Raw genomic sequence first — 22777 nt, forward strand, 5'->3', positions numbered from 1 at the left:
GTAGATTATTTCATTAATTTTCCTATGCCTTTCACTTTAGAAACTGACCTAACGTTATATTGGAAAGTTTATGATAACGAAACAGAAACGCGTTATGACGTTAATACCTCGACTTTGTTACGATAGTTACAAATAACGAAAATCTTAACTATCTATCATTGAAGAAGTTCCAAAGACTGTGATCCGCTGCAATTGCCAACTATTATAATCAGGTCGATACTTCTATTTTTATAATTATCGATGAGATAGTTCAGCTACATGTAATTCTTACAGATAACAAAAAGAGAAGAAAGGGAAAAAAGACAAGGGCAGAAAATTATTTACGCTCGTTTTCTCGCTAAAAGACGGTCTGGCCTAGAAAGTATCGCGGTTTTTAGACCTGGTCGAATGGGACAAACAGATCGTCGCGCCCAATTGTGCCAGCATGTCGCCGGGAATGTAACTCTCTCTCCTTTCACGCCATTTCATTGGTACGTCAATTCCGTCTTCGCGATTCGATCTATAACATAGAAGCTTTTATCTATCTTTCTTAGATCGCGAATCTCATTACTTTTTTTTCAGGTTGCTATCGTATTTGATTTAAATTCCACACTATGATATGCGATAAGCGACAGCATTCCGTGGATTTTATCGTCTATTAAGCAGGTAATTACACTTGGAGTGACTCAGAGAGGCTAAGAAAGCAAGTGCTTTTCAAATGTTTGCATCGTATCCGTGATTTCAGTTCAAAGCACTTGTTGAAAAGTAGGAGGGAAAAAAGCTGTTGAGACCTATTTTCGCGAGATGCTCCTTTCATGTATATCCCGCCGTGGTTATACGACGAAATTTCAGTGTCGACGAAGGTTCGTTGCTTCGAAAGAGGAACGACGAAAATTCGATGAAATTTTGCCCGTACCATTGTTTCTTTATGCTATTAGTTTCAGCCACGAAGTAGCCAAGCTATTATCGTTAATCCACATACAGCATACCGTTGTTCGGTGCTAAGTAATTTATTTTAATTTCATGGAAAAGTGAGTAATTTAAATGTCTGGCCTCTCCTTTCAACGTGTAACCTCTAATTGGAACAGTAACAGAAGAATGTAACTGTTACAAACCGCATGAAATACCGCTGGTGTCTCGAGAAACAATAATCGTTTGTAATTTCTCGCCGCGGTTTATGTATCCTGCCAAGCCCCGTGAAGATCGTAAAATTACGTGTTTACACCGACTTCTTGCATACCGCGGGTGCTACAATGAAAACGTAATCGTAAGGGATTTTCTACACCGTGGCTGATACAAAGCAATCGAAAATGTCACAGACGTGACGGTTCATGGATGGATGTTACTGGACCGGGTTAAGTGGCTTTGGAGAAAGCCAGCTACCTCCGCCTTTTCCTTATGAAGTCACGAAACCGTGCGGGTAGCAGTCAAGAAGAAGCCATTGACGGCCTTCACCCACCGATCGTGACACAAACCATGCAAATTCCTGCCTAGCCAATATTTTTGTCCTCGAAAAGACGCAGACGAGTTCGCGAATGTCTTCGAACACTTGTACATACCTTTTACGAATATACGAAAGTGTATTACGTGTTTAATACGAAACGTTTTAAAGTTTCATTAGCGCTGTTATGACATTATTACGATCATACCGATACAGTTCTCACAGTACCGAAACAAATCTGAGAATCTATAATTACGAGATATTCATTGGAAAGAAATGTTAGTAAACGACGTACATCACGAATAATAATTTCAAGCATATAAGTGTTAAATATGATTCCACGAAATATCCAGATTTATCAGTATAATGGATAATTGACTGTTCACATATTTTTACGATCCGTGCGAAATATAACACGTACAATGCGATAATAAAAGTGGAAAATGTTCGTGAACTTGTGCATAGCGCGTGGAAAGATTAGATGGTTTAATTAGAAATATCTGATCATGCGATTATTCTAGTCGAAGAGCACACGATAAAAATATGCTAAGTACGTTACGTATATATTTTATGACGAACAAATTTGATACGTTGAAAAATTTTAAAAGATAATATTCTATTACTCATATCGTAAAAGACAGGTGGCTCCAAAACTAAACATAAAGACAATCCTAATCTGAATATGAATACCGAATTCTAAAACGGATTTCTCGTAATAAATACTAAATTCGTCTCGTGTTCGTTCGTAGTGTTCGATAAATTTTTTTACAGTGCTCGTCTTGGTTGTCGAAATGAAAGTAGCAGGTTGCGTTCGTGTGATACTACGATTAAACATGCAAACAGAGTATAGAAAAGTGGTACGCTGCAAGGATCTCATCCGGGCTAGAACGAGCGATACGACGTCGAGGACGAGGTGCGTCGGCGCCTGGCGCGCTACTGCGCCCTAATCGATCAACAGATTTTGTTCGAATCACCATCGTACTCGAGCAGGGTCATGGTCTGACCTTAGTAGCCTAGAATGACGTCACGTAGACTTTATCGGCGCCATAGTACACGACCATTGTAGTTTTGCTATACTGAGATTTTGCTTGCGTATTTTCGAGTCGAGGACTCTAATACTTTCTGTGGCTATCGTAATTGAGATACAGCGATTCGCGAGATTATTCCAACGTTTACAAACACCTTCTATGAATATATTACGCGTTATACGCAATATCTTGAAATTTCATTAGCATTGTAACGAGATACGTCTATCGTGATTTCATTGGTAAATTTTGAAACAAATTTAGAAGTGAGAATTCCGAAAATGGATGTGAAAGTTAAAAAATTTTGACGGTCAATTTTATTTTAGAAAGTCCATTACATCGATAGGCCGCGATATTTACCGGTACAGTTATTAGGGGAAAAAGTGAAATCTACGACTCGTTTTGTTTGTAAAAAAATTGAGAATGAAAAGAGGGGATGAAGGAGAAAGGTTTAGCCCGCATATTTATAAGCCTTGTAAATTCGTATGAGCAACGGTAAAGAAAAATGATGCGCGGAACGTGAAAAGACGCAGCTAAATTCTGACCTAGTTTTGTCAAGCGTGTCCTGGGTCATGACCATCGATTGTTTCTCCCCGTTCCTTCTCGCGGGTGCCTTCCCATGGTTATGGGGTCACGACCTAAATGCTTTGGGGATTTTTTCCTTAAGAATAGGTACTGCAGTGATCAATGAAATTGTATCGTAGCAGTACGCTGCATAAAAACATTTCGTTATCTGTTACGATAATGAAATATAAGAATGAAAATATGTTAAAAAGGATAGAAAATCAGAATGGTTACGCTCTTACGGTCGAAAAGTTATCAAGTCCTCGATAAGCACGAAGTTGAATTTAAATAAATGTTTGTTCGCGAAGAAAGATATACGAATGGAAGATTTGTAATCTTTCTTCGTCCTTAATCTGATTCGCATATTCAAACTTTTTTGATGCTTAACTTTACGTAACAGATCGCTATATCTTTCACTTCTTGCCGCGATTTCCCGAGATGATAGAAGCGTTCTATTCGGCGAACGGTTGCGCCTCAAGCGGTTAATTGGTATAATGATGTTAATTAAAAAAAATTTGTTAATCGTTACGAAGAACTCGTAATAGAGACGGTATTCTGTGTAAGTTCACGAAGGTGTAAAATCCATTTTACAGAGAAGACGGACAAGTTCTAACCTACTTGATGAAAGTCACGATCACGGTCAAACATTCGTACGTTCCTGTAAGGTGAGTCACGTTCTAAAAGGAAATGAGAAAAATCCTCGACTGTTAGCGTCGTCCGTAAGATTAATTTCCTATAGTGAAGATTCATCGCTCCTTTTCTGTAATCAATTCAACCACTGCAGAATTAACTGTACAGATAAACAAGTGCGCACACGTACAACGTATCTTCGTATCTCATTGATGCTTGGTAGGAGCTGACATAAAAATACACTCAACTTTGTTCATAAATTTCTATCTTACAACGCTTCCACGCTCGTTCGTTTCGAACTGTAATTTCATCCGGCTGCGTATTCGCCACTCAATTATGCTCTCGGTCGGAGTATTTCTAAATAAATGGGATGCCACATCGGCCTCAAAGAAAACATTGTGCGCTGAAAGGTACAGGTCCTGGCCTACTTAGGACGAGTCACGTTCACGATCAAGGATTGAACTTTATCCACTCTCTAAAGTTACACGTACAATGGTAGCCGCGTCTGAAATACATAATTATTCCGAAAGATCTACTACTGTGCATCAGCGCTCGTTCTGCGTTATAATGACAAAACGAAGATATTAGATGAAATATTATCCGGAATTCTTAGCCACGAAGCGAGCCGTAGGTACCGTAAAAGGTGACTTGGCCAAGTTTGACACACTTTGCGACGTTGACCTTGTGAGAGATTTCGGGTCTTCGATATATCGCGATATTTCGAACGCAAACTTCGTTTCAACCGTGTTAACAGGAAATCCTCTAAATAACGACCATTCCGACAACAAGGCACGAATAGATACATTTAATTGACATACTCGTTCGTTCTTCGAAACTTAAGACAAACTTTTACATAATTATGCGTGGAATATTGATTGGCATTTCCATGCCACGAGCCGAGCTTGTTTCAATGGAGCAACGCCATTTGTTCATCAGTTGAAACTGATAATTATCACCTTCGTCACACAGTACATCTATGTCTCTAAGCGATGTTTCTTATTGCGAAAATCAAGACGTTAATAAGGGGACAAACTTGCTACTTGATTCGTTTAGGTTATAATTAGAAATTTTTAAGATAGCGAGTGATACGATTCGTCATATGCGGTTGACATAGATTATAGATTGATGATCTGACTCCGAAATGAAGTGAAATTCGATCAATTGAGATTCCCGATCGTGTTGTTATTCTATTTTTGATGTCAGTTTTCCTTTTGTTCCAGTTTCACGGATGAAATCGTCGGCGTGTCATGTGCAATGTAAAAACGACGCTTCGACGTTTTGAACTAACTGAAATTTCTAAACAGCAGAAAATTGAGAATTTGTGATATTAGATTTATAATTTGTACGTAATAAAAGCGATGTTTTAATATTCACAGAAGTAATTTGTTACAACGAATGGAAGAAGCTTCAAGCCAATTTTGTCGATGAAATTCGTTGGCCCCGATGAAAGTTGTTGTACAGTTAACTCTTACAAAACTACTTTTCCCATAACGCTTTGATCAATTATATTAACTAGGAAACGAGTATGCTGTCCGTTCCCTTCTGTCAAATGACCCGCGAGAGAAATTTTCTGTTTGCCATAAACACTTAAACAAAAAGAGCCAGTTACTTAAACACTCTCCTATATGAACTTCATTATATTTAGCTCTGTCCCATAATTTCTACCCATATAATCTGGCTCGTCTGACAAGATTTAACTATAGGATCAGTGATCCTTTTCTAGCGTCGCGTTAGCTTCTTCTGTTCGAATAAACTTTTCATCCTTTTCACCCTCGTCGAAACTTTGCATTTATAAATAATCCCTTTACAAGTATTTTTATCGCAGACGGGGAAAATTCAAGATAGATCATCTCCTAAAACTCTCCGCTGTTTTAATTAAACGATGCTATCGTGGTCCCTTATGTTTAAAAAGATCATTTGTTGTTCCCTTCGAGAATTCGCAGTCAGGTTGCCTACATTTTTCCTTTCTTTTTTAATATCGACGAAGCATTTGGACACTTTTAAATTACTTCGAATATATATGAAATTCTCTAATCTAATTTCAACTTTTGATCTTATCTCGGGTATCCATATACTCAATTTATAGATATGGAAGGAGGATGAAAATTGGCCCAGCGGATGTACCCAGTTAAATGACATTAAGCATGCCTATTCAATAGCAAGATCTTACAGCGACTGGAATACGTGCTCCAAGCCACATTCTGGAAGTTTATATAGATTTGATGAACTGTCAGCCATTTATTATAGATAGAACTTGAATGATGCAATGTATCCTCAATTCAAATTTAACAGGCTATTCGATTGCAATTGCAACAAGAGAATAGAGAATTCTTCGATCATAATGGAATTTCGATCGAATTATAGATAATCTGTAAATACTTTATGAATCGCTGTGTAACCCTGGATCTAGTCTTTTAGATCGGTCTGCTCTCCGTATGAACAAGCAGATAAGTGAGTGGAGGTTGAATGCATCGCGATACGTTTCCTGAATGGACAGATAGAAGCAAGAGCAACGGCGATCCTGATGAGTAGGACAGTGTGTCGCTGTCGTGCGCGTTGGGCCTCGTTCTTCTCCACGTGACCTGGTCACTGGCCCACTTTGGTTTCTCCTGGTTTGTTCTCTTTCTCCAGCTGGTGTCTGTCTTTTTTCTCTCCCCGATGATGCTTGGTCGTTTGTGCCTTCGAAGACAGGGTCCCCACTTTTCCGATCGTCGATCCGTCTTCCTGACTACGCTACCTCCACCATAAACGACCTCCACCACTGTTCGTTCTTCGACCACCACCACGATTCCTGTTCGAAGGCGCCGCTTATGACTTAGCCATGCGATTCCAGCACATGCTGTGGCACGAGGTACAACAACCAGACAGGTACCATCCAGTTGACTAACCGGATGGACGAACGGTGCGTGGAAGAGATTGGCATTAGAATCGCGTGAAAAGTTCAATCGAACAGGTTCGCCGGTTGTAGCTCCCAGTGTCCCAGACTATCGACCGTCGACCCGGTTCTAACGCTGCCCGAGCTTTTCAGATTAGAATATCGGATGACAGCCGGCAGGATTTTATCATCGATATCGCGATCGGTGTCGACGGTGTATAGCCCACCGAATTTACCTATATCTCGTTAGATCAGTGCATGTTATCCTCCTCGTTATCAATCGTGCGGATATTTGCCTATTAACGCTGTTGTACAGTTGAGTTAGTATATGATTTGTAAGGCGAGATACACGGACAAAGAAAAGGGAAGTGGAGGAAGTTCAGTGAACAAGTGCGACGCGTAAAGGAACTGGGGTGACAACGTGTGAACTTGACGAAAGACGTTCGTGTGACGTGAGAAAGGTCGTGTTTTCCTCCGGAGAACGACCGACTAAACGTTTCACGAGGATCTAAGGCTACGTTATGAGACGGGTTTAACGAGTCCACGAACGTATCACGGTTTATACGTTACATGGCAAGTATTCCTTATAAATCAGAATTGTCAGTATTTTATATACAACACCGAATTGTACAACACGGCTATAGTTACAGTGGATGCGAGTTCTCACAAACTGTTGTTCTCACGAATAAATCTCATGAAACATCTATAACGCATATGAATCTCTCAGAAGCTAATTTCTTCGTTTCGTTACATAAGTACATGATTAGTATTCGATGCTCGAGAAACAAATGACTTACTTCCATTGTTCATTCGTCGCAAAAAGACAGCAACGATAATAACGATAATTTTGCAGTTGATCTGAATGGTGCGTACTTGCTCGTTTTCACGTGTTGATCTGAAAACTCATCCACTCTAACTGTAGTCTAAGCTATAAAAGTAAATGAAAAATACGTACATATAAAATGATTGGGTTTGATTACTTGTAGAAACAGTCAGCTAATTTTGTTTAAGCGATCATTACACGTGCGAGGTCTACTTTAGATATATCGAGCTATCTTGATCTTGGTTCACGCGGACAGGGTACGGTAACACTTCGTTTCGTTCGACGTGGCTCCACATGTTGATAGCATGGAAACAATGCAATAAATATTAATGTAGAAAGTTTGATAATGGCGAGGATGAAAAATTATCGGCCAGTTCGAATCGTAGGATCGTTTATCGGAACCAGGACGTGATCAGGAATCAGTACGATCGTACAGAAGGTAACTTGACCGTGGAGGCAGGAGAAAGCTGGGTTTCCGACTTTGGCCCGTAGTAAAGGAGGCGATATACATAGAAGATCATTTGGCATGCTCCGCTGCTTCACCGCATCCTTATTCCCTTTTTCTCTCTTTGCCTTCTTCATCCTAATGCTCCATTCTCGGTGATTTCATCCACGCGTCGTTACCTACACGTTGCACCTTCTTAAAGTCCCATTTTTCGAGATTAAACGTAACAACCGAGTCACACGTAATTACATTGTAGTCTGCTTCTTATAATTACGTTTTCGTGTAAGCATCAAACGCAAATCCCGCTGCAATTATACTTAACTCGTTAACAGGACCATTCCTCCACACAGGGTCATATATATATATAATAATAATCATATAATTAAGAATTAATAAAGACAAATCAATCACAGATAAATTTTGATTTTAGTCCTTGCAAATGAGGCTAATTAACGTAATGTAATATAAATTATTGCATTGAATAAAGTAAATGTAATATAACTTATTTGTAAGAAGAATGAGAGGGTTGTAAAAACGTCGTCGATAATTTCGTCTATTATGTATCTACTGCCAAATTTGTCTAACTACTTTAAATTCCACGGAGCTCTTTATCCAAATTTATCACGCAGGAAACGACGTTAACCCCGTTCCTATCGAAAGTCAATGTTCCAGCTATTTTACAGATAGTTGATCTGTTAATAGATTTCGGCTACAGATGAACGGTGTTCGATCATTAACATGCGAGATAAAGCTAGACGTTCATTCACCTCTTTCTTAACTCAATCGAACAAACTGGTTCCGGTTCTTTTTATCGTGCAAGTTTCCTGTCGATGAAGTTCGATCCCAGCGTTTTCGAAACTCTGTGTTCTTGGACAGTTCACGACCGAAGAGATTCGATCGGGCAGAATAAAATTTCTCGCATTGACCCCGAGTGGGGTCTGACACATTACTACGAGCTGCTACGACCTGCCACGAGTAGTACACGCGCGCCGGTTCGTGTGTGCACCTAACTTGTAAGTTAGGTATGCCACAGCAGCAGGTAGTGGTAAGTTGGTAACGGTTGTCAGCACACAGACGACTCGTGTCACTCTTTCCAATCCTATTCGTTGATTTGTACGTTTAACGCTTATTCGCGACTCTTCCTGTCGCTCCATTTCAACAGATCGACGAATCCAGCGGATTACTATTAGGGACAATAAAGATGTTTCCCATCGATAAGAAACAGCCTCTTAAATAATAATACGTTTTTGAGATGTTACACGTACGTTACGCGCGATCTAGAAATCTAAATTGCAAAGACAATGCAAAATACTAGAGCAAAAACATAAGCTCGAATTACGAATTACGCGTAATATAATATAACGTGCGCTTATATTATTTTCCCTGTAATTATCGTCACATCTTCGTAATAATCGTTTTCTGTCAGCGTGACTAGCGTAGATTAGCTGGGTTAAATGGTTGTTCGCGTTGCTTTTGTCGCCCTACATACCGGGACCACTTTTCGAGCCTCTTAAAATGCAGACGACGCACTGTCCCTTTCGAGTTATTCAAAGTAACATCATTATTTCGGCACGTACATAGCAACTGTAGAAAGTGCTCTCATCGAACATTTCCTTCTGCTCCAATTTACTACGCTATCGCCATTGACTCTTTATCGTTCCTTCACCGACGAACGTTTCTGCGACTACACGCTATTTCGATATGGGATACAGGTAAACTATCACTTTCTACAATTCTTAGGAAGAGAGATGATAGGCTTCGGACCATCGTTCGAGTTATTCGACTTGAACCGAGCGGAGGCGGTGATCGGTTTTGCACGAATGATCAAGTACGAAGTATTCGAGGCGCTTAAGTGAAAGCAGAGTACGTTTCTAAATATCATTGCGCATCTCTTGTATTTTTGATGAGCTTCCTGTTGTTTATTTGTTTCGATTATCCATCGTGTTGCTTTCTCCAGCGTTCCCTTCGCACAATGTTATAAATACGTCAATTTCTTTAGATCTCACAATATTGCAAAATCTACGTGGAAGAAATGGTGACGAAGAAAATATTAAGCGAATCCTTGAAATTTCCTTGGATAGTCAGAAAGTAGTAAAAAAAGCAGAATTCGATAACGTAAAGTGACTAAAAAAAAAAATTGCAAATTTAATACGTCATTAACGTAACGTTGGTCCTTGATGGATTAATAGGCTAAGCTGATCGATCAGTCTCTACCGTAATTGCATCGTCATAGTGTGGAAACACTTTCTAGAAGTACCACCTGCGCGTTTAATTGACGAAAACGTCAGCACAGTTCCATAAACAATAGCAAAACTAGATACGACAGACACAAAGACATCACGTGGCTATGTCAATGTGATCTACCGAAAAGAGTGAACTATCGCGACCAGATCTACACGAGCCGATTCCAAACGAAGAAAGAATAGACGGTGACGATGACGATGACGATGACGAGGAAGCATCTCTCGATTGATCGACGAAGGCAAGCCAATCGGGTCACCCAGATCCAATAATGAAGTAGAATCGAACTGAGCTTTCTCTCGGGTTTACGTGTACAGGTGTGCACAGAATCCCATGCATACCCGTGTTCATACACTTGTACAAGCCTTTACCCATATACCGATGAACGGCCAATGAACGCCGAAGAATTTTCGAGGCACTCGAGTCTACTCTTTGACTCTTATCCTGCGCAAGCTGCGAGGAGCTCAAGATCGTGACTGTGTCCGGATCTTCATGCGCATACTGCATACAGTGTGCCCTCTCTTCGTATGCGTCCAGGCAAGATGGTTGACGTTCTTTCAAGAACGAGTCAACGTAAAATATTATCCTCGGCATTGTACGTTGGATGAACAGGATTTTTCCTTCGCTTTGTCTAATAAACCGTGAGTTGTTCGTATCTTTTCCAGAGAGAACACAATGTCTGTACTTGTAGGGTTTTCCATGAATAGAAATTCAGTTTTAATTTATTGGTACAGTCTTTCGCTTTATTCATATCTCCGTGCATGTAACTCGTATTTTTAGAATTACATTTTGCAACCCATTAACAACGAATCGAATAAGCGTCAAGCGATAAAATTTCATCCGGTATACGAAGATCAATTAAAGATCACCGTGCAACTGTTTGCGAACAGAAGCAAGTAGCAGTCTCGTTAAAAAGCTATCGCTGTATTTTTAGCAGAGATTCTGTCTGAATAGTAACTGTTAACTATTCTGGAATGAGTTAACGATAATTATCGTCCTTTGCTACCGGCTTGTTTTTGTCGCGATCGAAACTACTTGAAATTGAAGACCGAGAAACGGGACGGTTCGATGGAAAGTGACTTCCGCATATTTACGCGCGTATAGCATGCTTGCATAGCGCGCGAATAAACGACGAACGAAAGGGAACTATTGTCACGTTATCAGCGTGAAATGTTCTCGCCACGAGGACGCCGTAACGTATAATCATCCGCAATAGCTAACGAAGACGATGTAATCGATTTCGCCGGGTCAACATAATACTTTCTCTGTGATCGTGGAATCGGAACGTTGCATTTAACAGCATTCGCATAAGTTTAGCAGATCCCCATTTACAATACCAAACGTCAACAGAGAATATAAGAGAATAAATTTCTGACGCATTCTGCGTAACATTGGTGATTCGTCAATCGACCGATAGAAAACGAATTTCCACTGAATCGACGCGGCTCCTGCGCATAGCCTAGCATCGCGTGCAAGTAATGACACTCAACGACAAAAGAAAGAAAAGTCAGTGGATACCACAAAGAATCAATAATTTGTAATACCGGTATCTTCCTCCACTTTTCCACTCCACTGTTTCTGCTATTTTTAACAGCTTTCACATTAGCATGGAACACGCGAAAAAAAAGTCGACTGTTAAGCATTTAACTACCTCGACCATTTATGAAACCGTTTGAAATACGTCTATGAACGTCACGCAGTTTCCTATAGTGAAACGAGAAATCTGTTTATCTTTGAAGAAGCTTTCGTCATAGCACCGTCTTGTTAATGAAAAATTAATTCGCTATTACGACGCACAAGATCGAATTTATGGTTGTTAAGAAGGTCAGAGGAACGGCGAAGAATAGGACAGTGAGGGGGAATTGGTAACTAGGTTACCGGTGGCTTGGTGAAGCAACGTTCGAGCAATCAGCTTCTTCGCTCTCTTCGTCTTTCTCACGGCCCCTTTCCTCACCGCGCATCAACGCAAGATCACGAGCAATGGTCTGCTGCCCCTTGTATTTTCTTTGCTCTTCTTCATCGTCGTCGTTCTCGCTTCTCTGTTTAGCATTACGCAGCCGTGATACGTAGAATGCCTCTGAACCGACTGTGTAACGGGATTTCGGGACACCGAAGGGATACCGTGTGTGTTCACCTTCGAGACACGCACGTGAGCGTGTAAATATCGGAAAGTATCGTCAGATGAGAAAAAGCAAGACGCTGCGATGAAGCATCGTGGATTCTCAACATTTCTCCGAACCTCCTCGTTACCTTTTATCACTATCCTAGGATCTGCTCTTTTAATTGACTCTTTTTTTTAATTGGCTCTTTTAATTAAAAAAAAAAAAATGATCTTGTTTCTCTTTTTAGTAAGAATTTAAGATATACTGCTACCTGGTAAATTCATTTACCTCTCTAAACAGTAAGTAAAGATATTATGTTTCTCTGTAGAAGATTTCGAGCACTTTCACGGCGAATAATCTTAAATTTTCATGCCAATTTGTGTCTTTATGAATGGAGATAAAGATGTAGAATCTAAATAGAGATTCGTCTCATCCACTAAAGTTATTAAATTACTCTACTTGAGATATTCAATGTATTCCTCCATGTAATACGCATTCTATTTTCTATTTTATATTTATTATTTGCATTCCAGTTTTGTGTCTTTAAATTTCCTTTGAATAGATGCATGAAGAGAGTATATATACGATACAATGATGAAATATTTTATGCATAGTAGATTCTCTTTGAATATTTGGAGTATATTTCACGAGCACAAGTTGTAAAGGAATAACTTGCAAATTAAAATGGAGTACAAACTAGTTTATATTTTGTAGCTGTTGCGACTTACGATACTAATTTCTTGTACCGTTACAAAAGGCAGTATACATATCTACAATATGTGTAAGTAGATTTGAAATGACGATTAATATAGAGTAGAACCTCCCATATCTGAATACTCTTAACATCCGAACGTTCTATTATCCCAACATGACATTTCCCAGTAACGGATGACTCTTTCCGTTTCATATATGTACGTATTTTGCTAGTGTTCGTATACAATGTATTCTTTCCTGTATTCGATCCAGTGAATTCTCATCATAAAAATTTAGTGTAAAACTAATAGTTTTAACTATAAAAAACAAAATACGATATAACGGAAAATATTAAAATAGTGTAAGTGCAACAGAGTTAGCAAAAATACATGATGTTCATGATGTATGTACAATGATGAATGTACATGATGAAAGTGTCTAATCTGAAGCTGAAGATTCCTCAAATTCTGTTAATACTAGAAAAACCTTAAACATACTGGTATTATCAGATAATTTCATTGCGATAAAGACGATAATATCGACGACCTTATACAAATAGAAACAGTAAACAAAAGTGATAATATTCGTTTGAAGTACGAAACATTACTTGTGAAAAAATTATAATTTAGTAGCTAAGAAGACATAGGATCTCCAAATATTTGGAGAATAAATATTTGAAGAATCAATTAATTTTAATCTGTGTTTCAGTAAGCGAGATTTCATATTAGAAAAGTGATATATTATATTATCCGTAAATTCTGTTATCCAAATAGTTTTGTCTGCCTATTAGTTCGAATAAGATAAGGTTCCTGCAGCGTGTAATCTTTGTTTAAATAATTTTGAGATTACTCGTACGAATAATTTTTTCTAACAAAACGATCTAAATTTTCGTTACAGATGGCTGTCGGGAAGAATATCCATTTATTACTCGTCATCCTTTCATCGATGTCCGTTATTTCACGTTCTTACGTGCCCCAAGCCACAGGTAACAATTAAATTATATAACGAGCGACTAAACATAGATGAAGAATTGATGGATTGCGATAAGTGAATACGATGATTACCATTTTATTTTTATCTATGGAAAGCTTCTCGTAAACGTGAGTTGCCTTTCACGTTGAAAAGTGTAATTGTTTCATTAGAATCTTAATTATTCGTCAGAAATTGTGTAGTGTCCAATTATCTAGAATGAAAATTAAGGAGTTTATCGAAAAAGAGACTATACATCGTAGATCTATGATAAGCGTTGATGTACATACACCGAGTCTATTTTCTAGTCAAATAGTTGAATTATAAAAGTTTTCTTTATTTCGTAAATATACAAAAAAGAAAATAAATTTTTCAGAATCTCTGTAATTACTAGACTGTGTAGGTATATTTATCCATTTATGAAACATCTTAATACCTACTATTAAAGGAGTGGAAACTAAGAATACATTTTACGTACTAAATTCCATATTATTTTTGCATATCACGTACGTTCTATACATTTTAGCACCTTGAAATTGCAATAATTATTAATTCAAACGTAGCTAATATCCGAACAGCAGATATTTATGCAAAAATTGATAATTCTACGAATATAATTAAAAAGATGAAACTTACATAGGAAACTGTATAATCTATTAAGTATTATAACGTGTGCTGTATCGTGAATATTTCATATACTTTTGCATATTATATGCGCTCTATGCACTTTAACACCTTGAAATTCCCCATAAATGCATGAAAATCCGCGGTCTAATAATTATTAATTCAAACGTAGCTAAAATATCTAGGCTGTAGATATTTATGCAAAATTTCATAATTCTATGAATATATTCTGCTAAATATTTTAACGAGTATTATATTTTGAATATTTTATATATTTTTGCGTATTATGTGCATTCTATGCATATTTCCCACAAATGCGTAGAAGCCTGCAGTCTATTAATATTAAAAAACTGGAACTAGAACTTCCAATGCAATTTACTCGATCCACCGTTTTATCTTACGGGTTCTTTTACCAGAATGCGCCTCGATTATGAGATAATACATATAGACAGAATATTTTTCCATGGAACGCTTCTCTTCATTGTAAACCGATGAAAATGTCAGAGGTCGATGAAAAATTCCACTCGCACGGAATCCTATAATTCAGTGTCAATCTCGGTTCGCTGCATACTCGCGCGCATTCGTTGAAATATTTTAACCGATAACGTCATGTCTCACACGTGGACTGTCTACCACGTTGTAATTATCTCTGCATTGATTGCGTCTGCATGGTGAAACAAACGTATCTTCCCACGCGTACTTTCCACCGAGAATAATTTCACAGTTTTCCAATTGCAGTCATTACCAATTACATACGAATCGTTGAAGTTTCGAGTTTCAATACTCGCTGTCTATTTATACATATACCCTTATGCACATAGGCGCGTTACTTTTTAACAATCGCACACGTACCAACATTGACACCAAATTCCACTTACATCTCACTTCCTTTCGAAAGTCGCGAATTCCACGAGTCGCGTATTTATACGTGCGCGTATCTCATTCTAAATGCATGTTCGCGCGTTCTCAATAGACGACAGAAATTTCGAATATCCCTACAAAGTGTCACACGCATACGAAGTATTTATATTGAATATTTAAAGCAATCTTCCGATGGTCACAGATACGTCGTTTCATATTAAATCCATAAACGCCGCAACGACTTTGACAAACCAATTGAATACGAAGTGGTTAAGCGAAGACAGGTTCTACGAAGCAGAAACAATTTTGATCGATTTCCCTGACGAAGAATAGTTTCAGGGTTTATTAATCAACGAGGACAGTCGCCCTGAATACGATTACCATTTTCGCAGTTCCATTTTCCTAAACCAGTCGCTAATTAAATATCACGCAATAGTCTTATTACCCTGTTTACGCCGCGTAATAGATTAATCAACGTATTGCACAATCGATACGGCAACGTATCTATACTCTAGAAGAGTGGCAACGCATTCATTTAATTAGTAAAATTTGTAATTACGTTCGTCGAAAGTAAGTGGAACAAAATGTTATTAGAGCACGATGTATCTGATAAAAATTTCAAAGGTCGAATTTATCGTACTCCATAGAAAGATCGTTTCGTCTTTTTGTGTGTTGAAAATAACGAGTTTTGTTGCCTAGCACTTTGTTCTTTAATTAGGAATTATCTGTCGAAAAATCTCTCGAGTAAATCATTTTTAAGAGCCCGCAATTCTTTATAAATCAAACTGATTGTTGAAATAACGTACCCGAATTCACGTTGTTCGTGACATAGTTGGACACAAAACGAAAGTCCGTGAAAAATTAAACAAAAATCTGGAACGCCGGAAGAATCCTGGTGATCCTCGTCTACGGACGATTCACGTTAGTAGGTCATTATATTGGTAGTATGCAGACACGTAAGAAGGCACGTGCAAAGCCTACATGCTTGCTCGTGTATGGCTTAGTCACCTGAGCATAACCGATCACGCTAAATGCCGATATTTATGAGTATAAAGACATAAGGAAACGTTTAACGCTGTAGTCTCTCTGTCTTTGGAATTGGCATTTCTGTATCGACGAATTTCCACGAATTATTAGTATATTGTAGTATCAGACACATTGGCCCAGATTTAAAAATCGATGTAATAAATTTACCAAGTCGTAGGCCGCAGATAAATGACCGCTTTCTCTTAAAAATCAAAGACAGAATTTAGGACGAATGTTTCTGCATATTTGTTCGCACGACCTTAACAGCGCCGAATACCAAACCAGTCCAGTTAGTTTCGTTTTCAACTCGTTTATCGTGAACCGTTGCAGACTCGTCGCTAATTACAGTAGTACGCCCTGATTGGAATAATAAAAGTTCGCCTTGTTTCGCGAACCGCTATCGTAACTGGATCAAACGGGCGTTCGAGAATTCGTAGAACGTCAATACTTGAAAAGATATTTTGCACGACGATTTCCTTTTACAGGCAGAAGACTGTTCGGCGGATATAGAATAGTACCAAAAGCGTGCCAGCCAACGATACCATCCCGAGTAAAGTCGAATGAACCCGCGATATGCATGTTCAATTACGAATGCTCGCGTCGAAATGGGCAAGTGGTCGGCGCGTGTGTGGACGGGTTCCTTTTCGGTGCATGTTGTCAACTGCCACCGAAAAATTCGCTTGGCAGCAACGTCGAAAACGTCCCGAATCCCGATGAAATATTCAACGTACACGAGATCGATCACGTCCCGGATATTCCGATCTTGTTAAATTCAGACGGTACGCCGCTTGGAATGACTATGTCCCAGGATAATACCGTCAAAACTGATCCACCTAACGCGTCCAATCAAGCGAACAACGGAGGAACAACGTACACTAAAATTTCAACGTTCGAAGCGCCTTCGACGACTACGAAACCATCGTCTGAAATTTCGCAGATGCACGACACCGTTGAAAATGCGGAAAAACCGCAAGTACCTGCTCAACCAGACATAAGTCACTTAGAGGAAGATTTTCCAGCTCTGTTGGGTCAGCAGAACGTTTTAGACGATCTGAGTCTGCCGGGATTGTTGAGTCACTCCGACTCGAACAACAACGTTCAGAATCACCAGGACAACTCCGCCATTAATCCGGTTACCACTTTGCTGAGTCCGGATCAAATACTTCAGATAGCGGATCCGGTTGACCAACTTCCAGCTTTGTTTTCGCAAGGACTGGGTCAGAATAATCACACTTCGCCCGATACGATACTGTTAAACGAAAACGGAACCATGCTGAACGAGACAAACAATCCCGATGATTTGTTCAAGCCTAATGTCGAATCCAGTGCCGAGAAGAAGAAAGTGACTGAAACTTTGAACAGCACTCAGAAGCCGAAAGTGACCGAAAGTGTGTCGACTACGGAAATTAAGAGGCCTCTGCACGACACTACTTACCAAAGTACTTCGACGACACAGTGGATGAAATTTTCGGATCAATCGGCATCTTCGATGCATGACGCGATGTCTTCTACCTCGGCAGATCAAAAACTCAGCACGCCGTCGATGACGAGATTGCCGGTGGTTACTCAAATGTACGCCAGCACGCAGAGACTCACGACGACTTCTCTCCCTCAAGCAACTGCGATCGATAACTTTGGAGAAATCAGCACGATAGAAGAAAGAGTGTCGACGAAGAACGTGGATGCTGTCGAGTTTACAAACAGGAGAACGACCACGCCGATGACTACTTTAAGCGACAAAAAGGACGAACTAGTAAAAGTGCCAACAATTACCTATGACGCACCGTCTGGCAACAAAAAGGACGACATAGCAGATAAGGAAGAGCTAGCGATTAATCATATAATTTCCATTCTGAACGAAACGAAACCAGGTTCAGGAACCACGATTCAAACCCCGAACTCATCCATTAATAAATGGGTCAGTATCGACGAAACTTCGAAACCATCGTTGGTTCGAATCTCCACGAAAGCTCCTACCGTTCCAACTACAGCTCAAACTTTCCCTTACACCTTTTATAAACCAGTACAGACATCGAATTATTACAGCTACGAGACAGTTCCTACGGGCACGACCTTCGCTTTGTACTCGACTTCCAATTCGCATTCGTCGAGACCATCGAGTCAATCGACTCTTGCTAACATCGGTACTTCGGATTATTCTACGAAAGCGACTACGACGAATCCTCCTGCGCCGACTGTGATTGTCCTAGGGCCCCTTGGTACAGAATTCACTACTGATACTACTCAAAAAGCGGTTACAAGGAGACCGGTGAGCGAAACTGTTGGTCCTAATACGACAGTTTTTAAGCCTACAATTGGATCGACGAGACCAAGTCCGCTTACCACGAGGAAACCAAGCGTCTCGACAACCATAACTCACAATATCAGTACAGTGATTTCCAATGTTGCTACCAATAACGTGGTTTCGACGAGTTTCTTCAGCGTCAACGTAAAAGACGGGACTACGTCTAAACCAATGGTGAACAGTAGCTATAGCACAGAATCTGTCGTCACTGAGACTGAATTAGAGTCAAATTCCGAGAAGTTGCCAACAAAGAGACCTACAATTTGGACTACCCTTTCTTCATGGTCGAGCAAGCCGAGTTTCCATTTGAGACCATCTAGTCCTCCGTTGGTTTTCCCAGACGACGATTTAACACCTGTCAACACTCTAGTCTTCAAAGATCCTACCACTTCAACGATGATGGACTTCAAAGCAACGACTGCTATACCACACTGCGATGAAGAAACGGCTGCTCCGGATGACCTGATCAATTTCCCACCTGTCAGAAATCCGAATCTTAATATATCAGCACCAATTTCGCAACAAGAAAAGCCAACCATCGTTGAAACTTTTAATAACACCGGTTATCCAGATATCGAGATGATAAGTGAGAACGATATTCCAACACCCACCTTCATCGAAGATGATATTCTTACGAACAAAGTCGACACGTTCGTGAACAAGATCGTACAGTCTCTACAAGGCAACTTTCAGGTATTACTTTTACATTTACTTTTATGGTCTATTTATCGCTTTTACAAAGGTTGGTCCAATTCTGATTCGTGCAAATATCTCGTTTATTATTTTCTATATTTATGTATTATTAACCAAAACCTTCTCTAGTTATAAAAATCGTACAAATTAGTTCCAGTTGAATGAATTTTAGTTTTTCCAAATATAAATATGAAACTTATTTTTTATGAAAATGAAAAGAATTATATCGAGAGATTAGGAATCTAAGTGACGAACTAAGTCGGCTTTCTCGGCTAATAAGTTAAACTTTATGAATAATTCTACTTTAATAGGGATAAAAAGCTCGTTGACTCAACTCATTGCTATAACATGGAATATTCAGCGCTCGCGACAACAATTCAGCCTTCGTGAGACGAGGGTTAATCTAACGGCTAAGACTAATCTCGTGTAATCTTATTCAGGATCTCAAAGATATTGTATACAACCGCGTTAACGGGACATCGGTTGCAACATCCAACCAACCATCCACTGCAACAAAGAGGCCAACTACCACGACGCGAAAACCCGCGCGAAAACCCTCAACAACGACGAAACCTTCGTACGTCACGACGAAGAAACCAACGACCACGAAGAGACCGATCAATCGTCCGACAACTGTAAAACCATCGGTATCGGAGAAACCAGTTCGTCCTTCGAAACCGGCAACGACGAGACCGAAACCAACTAGTGGGTCTGCTGCAACCACGAAGAAACCCCAGGTTACAACGAAACGTACTAGACCAACTAGAAAACCTACTACAACGCTAGCTACAAGCACGGAGCTGATAGTGGCGGAAGAAGAGGAAACTAGTACTTCTAGTGCAGACGAAACCACCGCGAGTCCGCAGATTACGTCCTCGAATGATTTTCGTTCTCGTGAGTGTTGTTTACTTAATTGTTATAATAAGCTATATTTCAAATTTCATGATGTATCGGCGTAATCGAGCAAAAATTTATTTTTCTACAGAATGTGGCATAAGACCTTTGGTTAAATCTGGAAGAATCGTCGGTGGTAAAGCAGCGACTTTTGGCGAATGGCCATGGCAAGTTTTAGTCCGAGAAGCCACTTGGTTGGGTCTCTTCACGAAGAATAAGTGCGGTGGTGTACTGATCACGGACAAATACGTCATCACTGCAGCTCATTGTCAACCAGGGTATGTCCAATATCTTCCATAGCGTATTTTTTCATTTATATTTGATTATATTCTTTCCATATTATCCATACACTAATGGCTATATTTCATATTATTAAAACGCTTGCTGATTTTTATTTAGATCTATTTATTAATTATTTTATTAAATGTTTATTCAATATTTCATTAAATCTATTATTTCAGCCTTACAATAGAAACGTAAAATACTAATTCTTTTTTAACGTAATATGAAATGTCCTAGTACTTTCTACTTATAGTCAACGGCGTGAATTGATAGTGGAATTTTATGCATTCGTGAGAAGCTTGAAGCACGTAATATGCAAAGATATATAAAATTTGTATCGACAAACGTTTTACAGATTCTTAGCGACATTGGTAGCCGTTTTTGGAGAATTCGATCTATCCGGCGAATTGGAAGCAAAACGGAGCGTAACAAGGAACGTTCGACGAGTAATCGTCAATAGAGGCTATAATCCAACGACGTTCGAGAGTGACTTAGCCCTCCTGGAACTGGAAACACCGATACAATTTGATGTTCACATTGTCCCAATTTGTATGCCCGAGGATGGTATAGATTTCACGAGCAGAATGGCCACTGTCACTGGCTGGGGGCGATTGAAGTACAGTTAGTATCGTTTCTACTTGTGCTATATTTTACTTAACGTATTTATGAATAGCATACTTATAAATAATCTGAATTTACAGATGGCGGCGTACCATCTGTTCTACAAGAGGTCCAAGTGCCTATAATCAAGAATTCTGTCTGTCAAGAAATGTTCCAGACAGGTGGACACTCCAAGCTGATTCTCGACAGCTTCCTCTGCGCTGGATATGCTAACGGACAAAAAGACTCTTGCGAGGTATCTTCAAAACGACATAACTTCTCATTAGAACCCATTAAACTATATAAGTAGTTTGTTACTAATTTCTTATTAGACTACGGATGTTTATGCATTTATGGGAAATTCAAATGTGCAAAAATGCATAGAATTCGTATAAAATATTCCTGTGAAATATATGAATATAGCAATACTATTCGATTATCAACTTCTAAACAGGTAATTAAACTTTATTCTGCGTCGATTCTGCAAGAAGATGAGAAATATTGCTTTTGCTGTTGGTTTAATTAATTTATACATTTTAGTAACATTTATATACTGTTATAAATTGACTAAAATGTCCAGATACGCATTATACCTTTCCGGTTGTGTTTGTCAAAGTATTTTGCATCCTTTCCCCTATTTTGCATAACCATAGTTTCCTTTTCACTGTATTATAAAATAAATTCGCCCTGTTTTAGTCTTTGTTTGGTTTTTTATTAACAAAAGAAAGGAAACGATATTTTAATGTTATCTCCATTCGATAATTTTACAGGGTGACAGTGGTGGTCCACTGGTGATGCAACGACCAGACGGAAGATGGTTTTTGGTAGGCACGGTATCCCATGGAATAACATGTGCTGCACCATATCTTCCAGGTGTTTACATGAGAACAACTTACTTTAAACCCTGGCTACACAGTATCACCGGCGTCTGAAAGCCAGCAAATAGTTTATTTTTTGGACAAGGTGACAGGCACTGATGATTTCGTGCCACTTGTATAAATGTACAAAGGAAGATTAATTTATTTCCTTCGGAATAGATTGAAGAATATCGATTAAGGGACTAAAAGGATGAAACGGACACGGATGCGTTTCGTATACTATTTCCAACTTTAAATAATTTCCATCGCTCAAATATCCCAATTTCCTTAACAAGTACTTAGTAGAATCGATAAGTTATTTCGTTGATTTTCGATTATTTAAATTTTGAAATAGTATCAGAATCGATATTTAGTGGCAACTATTTCGTGAAATTTTGATCAGTATCCGAAAAATCACCGCGTATTTATGTACATCAAACGTTAAACGTGTTGTGTGTTCCATGTATATATACGTGAGTACGTATTACACGTACTATATGTATACAGTTACAAACTGCGAGCCTTATTTATTTCGTTGTTAGCTGTTATTTATTAAACTCATTTTTATACGAGGTAACAGTGTTTTCTTTCCATCCTCACTGCGCGCCATTGAAAAATGTACATTTGACTTGGAAGAAAAGAAAGAGAAGAGAAGATGAAGAAAGACGTTGCAGAATTAAAAAATAAAAATCGCGGGCCGTCTGGAAATTCTAATTCATTTGTAAAGAACTTGGTACGAACTTATAGTAATTAGAAAGCCGTGCGTGATACAAACTTTAACCATCGTGGATAAAGTTTCTTGTAAGTTCAGAACCTGTCACGTCTAATAGCACGCGACACTTAAGCAG

The 22777-nt window shown here is 39.0% G+C and overlaps 1 protein-coding gene across 2 annotated transcripts; it reads left to right on the forward strand.

Annotated features, from left to right (window-relative positions):
* Nucleotides 1–6460: 6460 nt before the first annotated feature.
* On the forward strand, nucleotides 6461–22501 carry Flz (transmembrane serine protease filzig). 2 transcript variants are annotated; one of them, XM_072011794.1, is made up of 8 exons: nucleotides 6461–7087; nucleotides 13716–13803; nucleotides 16784–19296; nucleotides 19737–20190; nucleotides 20282–20468; nucleotides 20828–21093; nucleotides 21174–21328; nucleotides 21843–22501. In XM_072011794.1, exons 1-8 carry the CDS (start codon nucleotides 7085–7087, stop codon nucleotides 22002–22004), a joined length of 3828 nt encoding a protein of 1275 aa, XP_071867895.1. In that variant the 5' UTR covers nucleotides 6461–7084; the 3' UTR covers nucleotides 22005–22501. The 2 variants fall into 2 exon arrangements, with proteins under 2 accessions (XP_071867895.1, XP_071867897.1); XM_072011796.1 differs by lacking the exon at nucleotides 6461–7087 and adding an exon at nucleotides 13027–13179.
* The last annotated feature ends 276 nt before the right edge of the window (nucleotides 22502–22777 follow it).

The sequence above is a fragment of the Bombus fervidus genome, chromosome 10 (assembly GCF_041682495.2).
Source record: "Bombus fervidus isolate BK054 chromosome 10, iyBomFerv1, whole genome shotgun sequence".
Taxonomy (NCBI): Eukaryota; Metazoa; Arthropoda; class Insecta; order Hymenoptera; family Apidae; genus Bombus; species Bombus fervidus.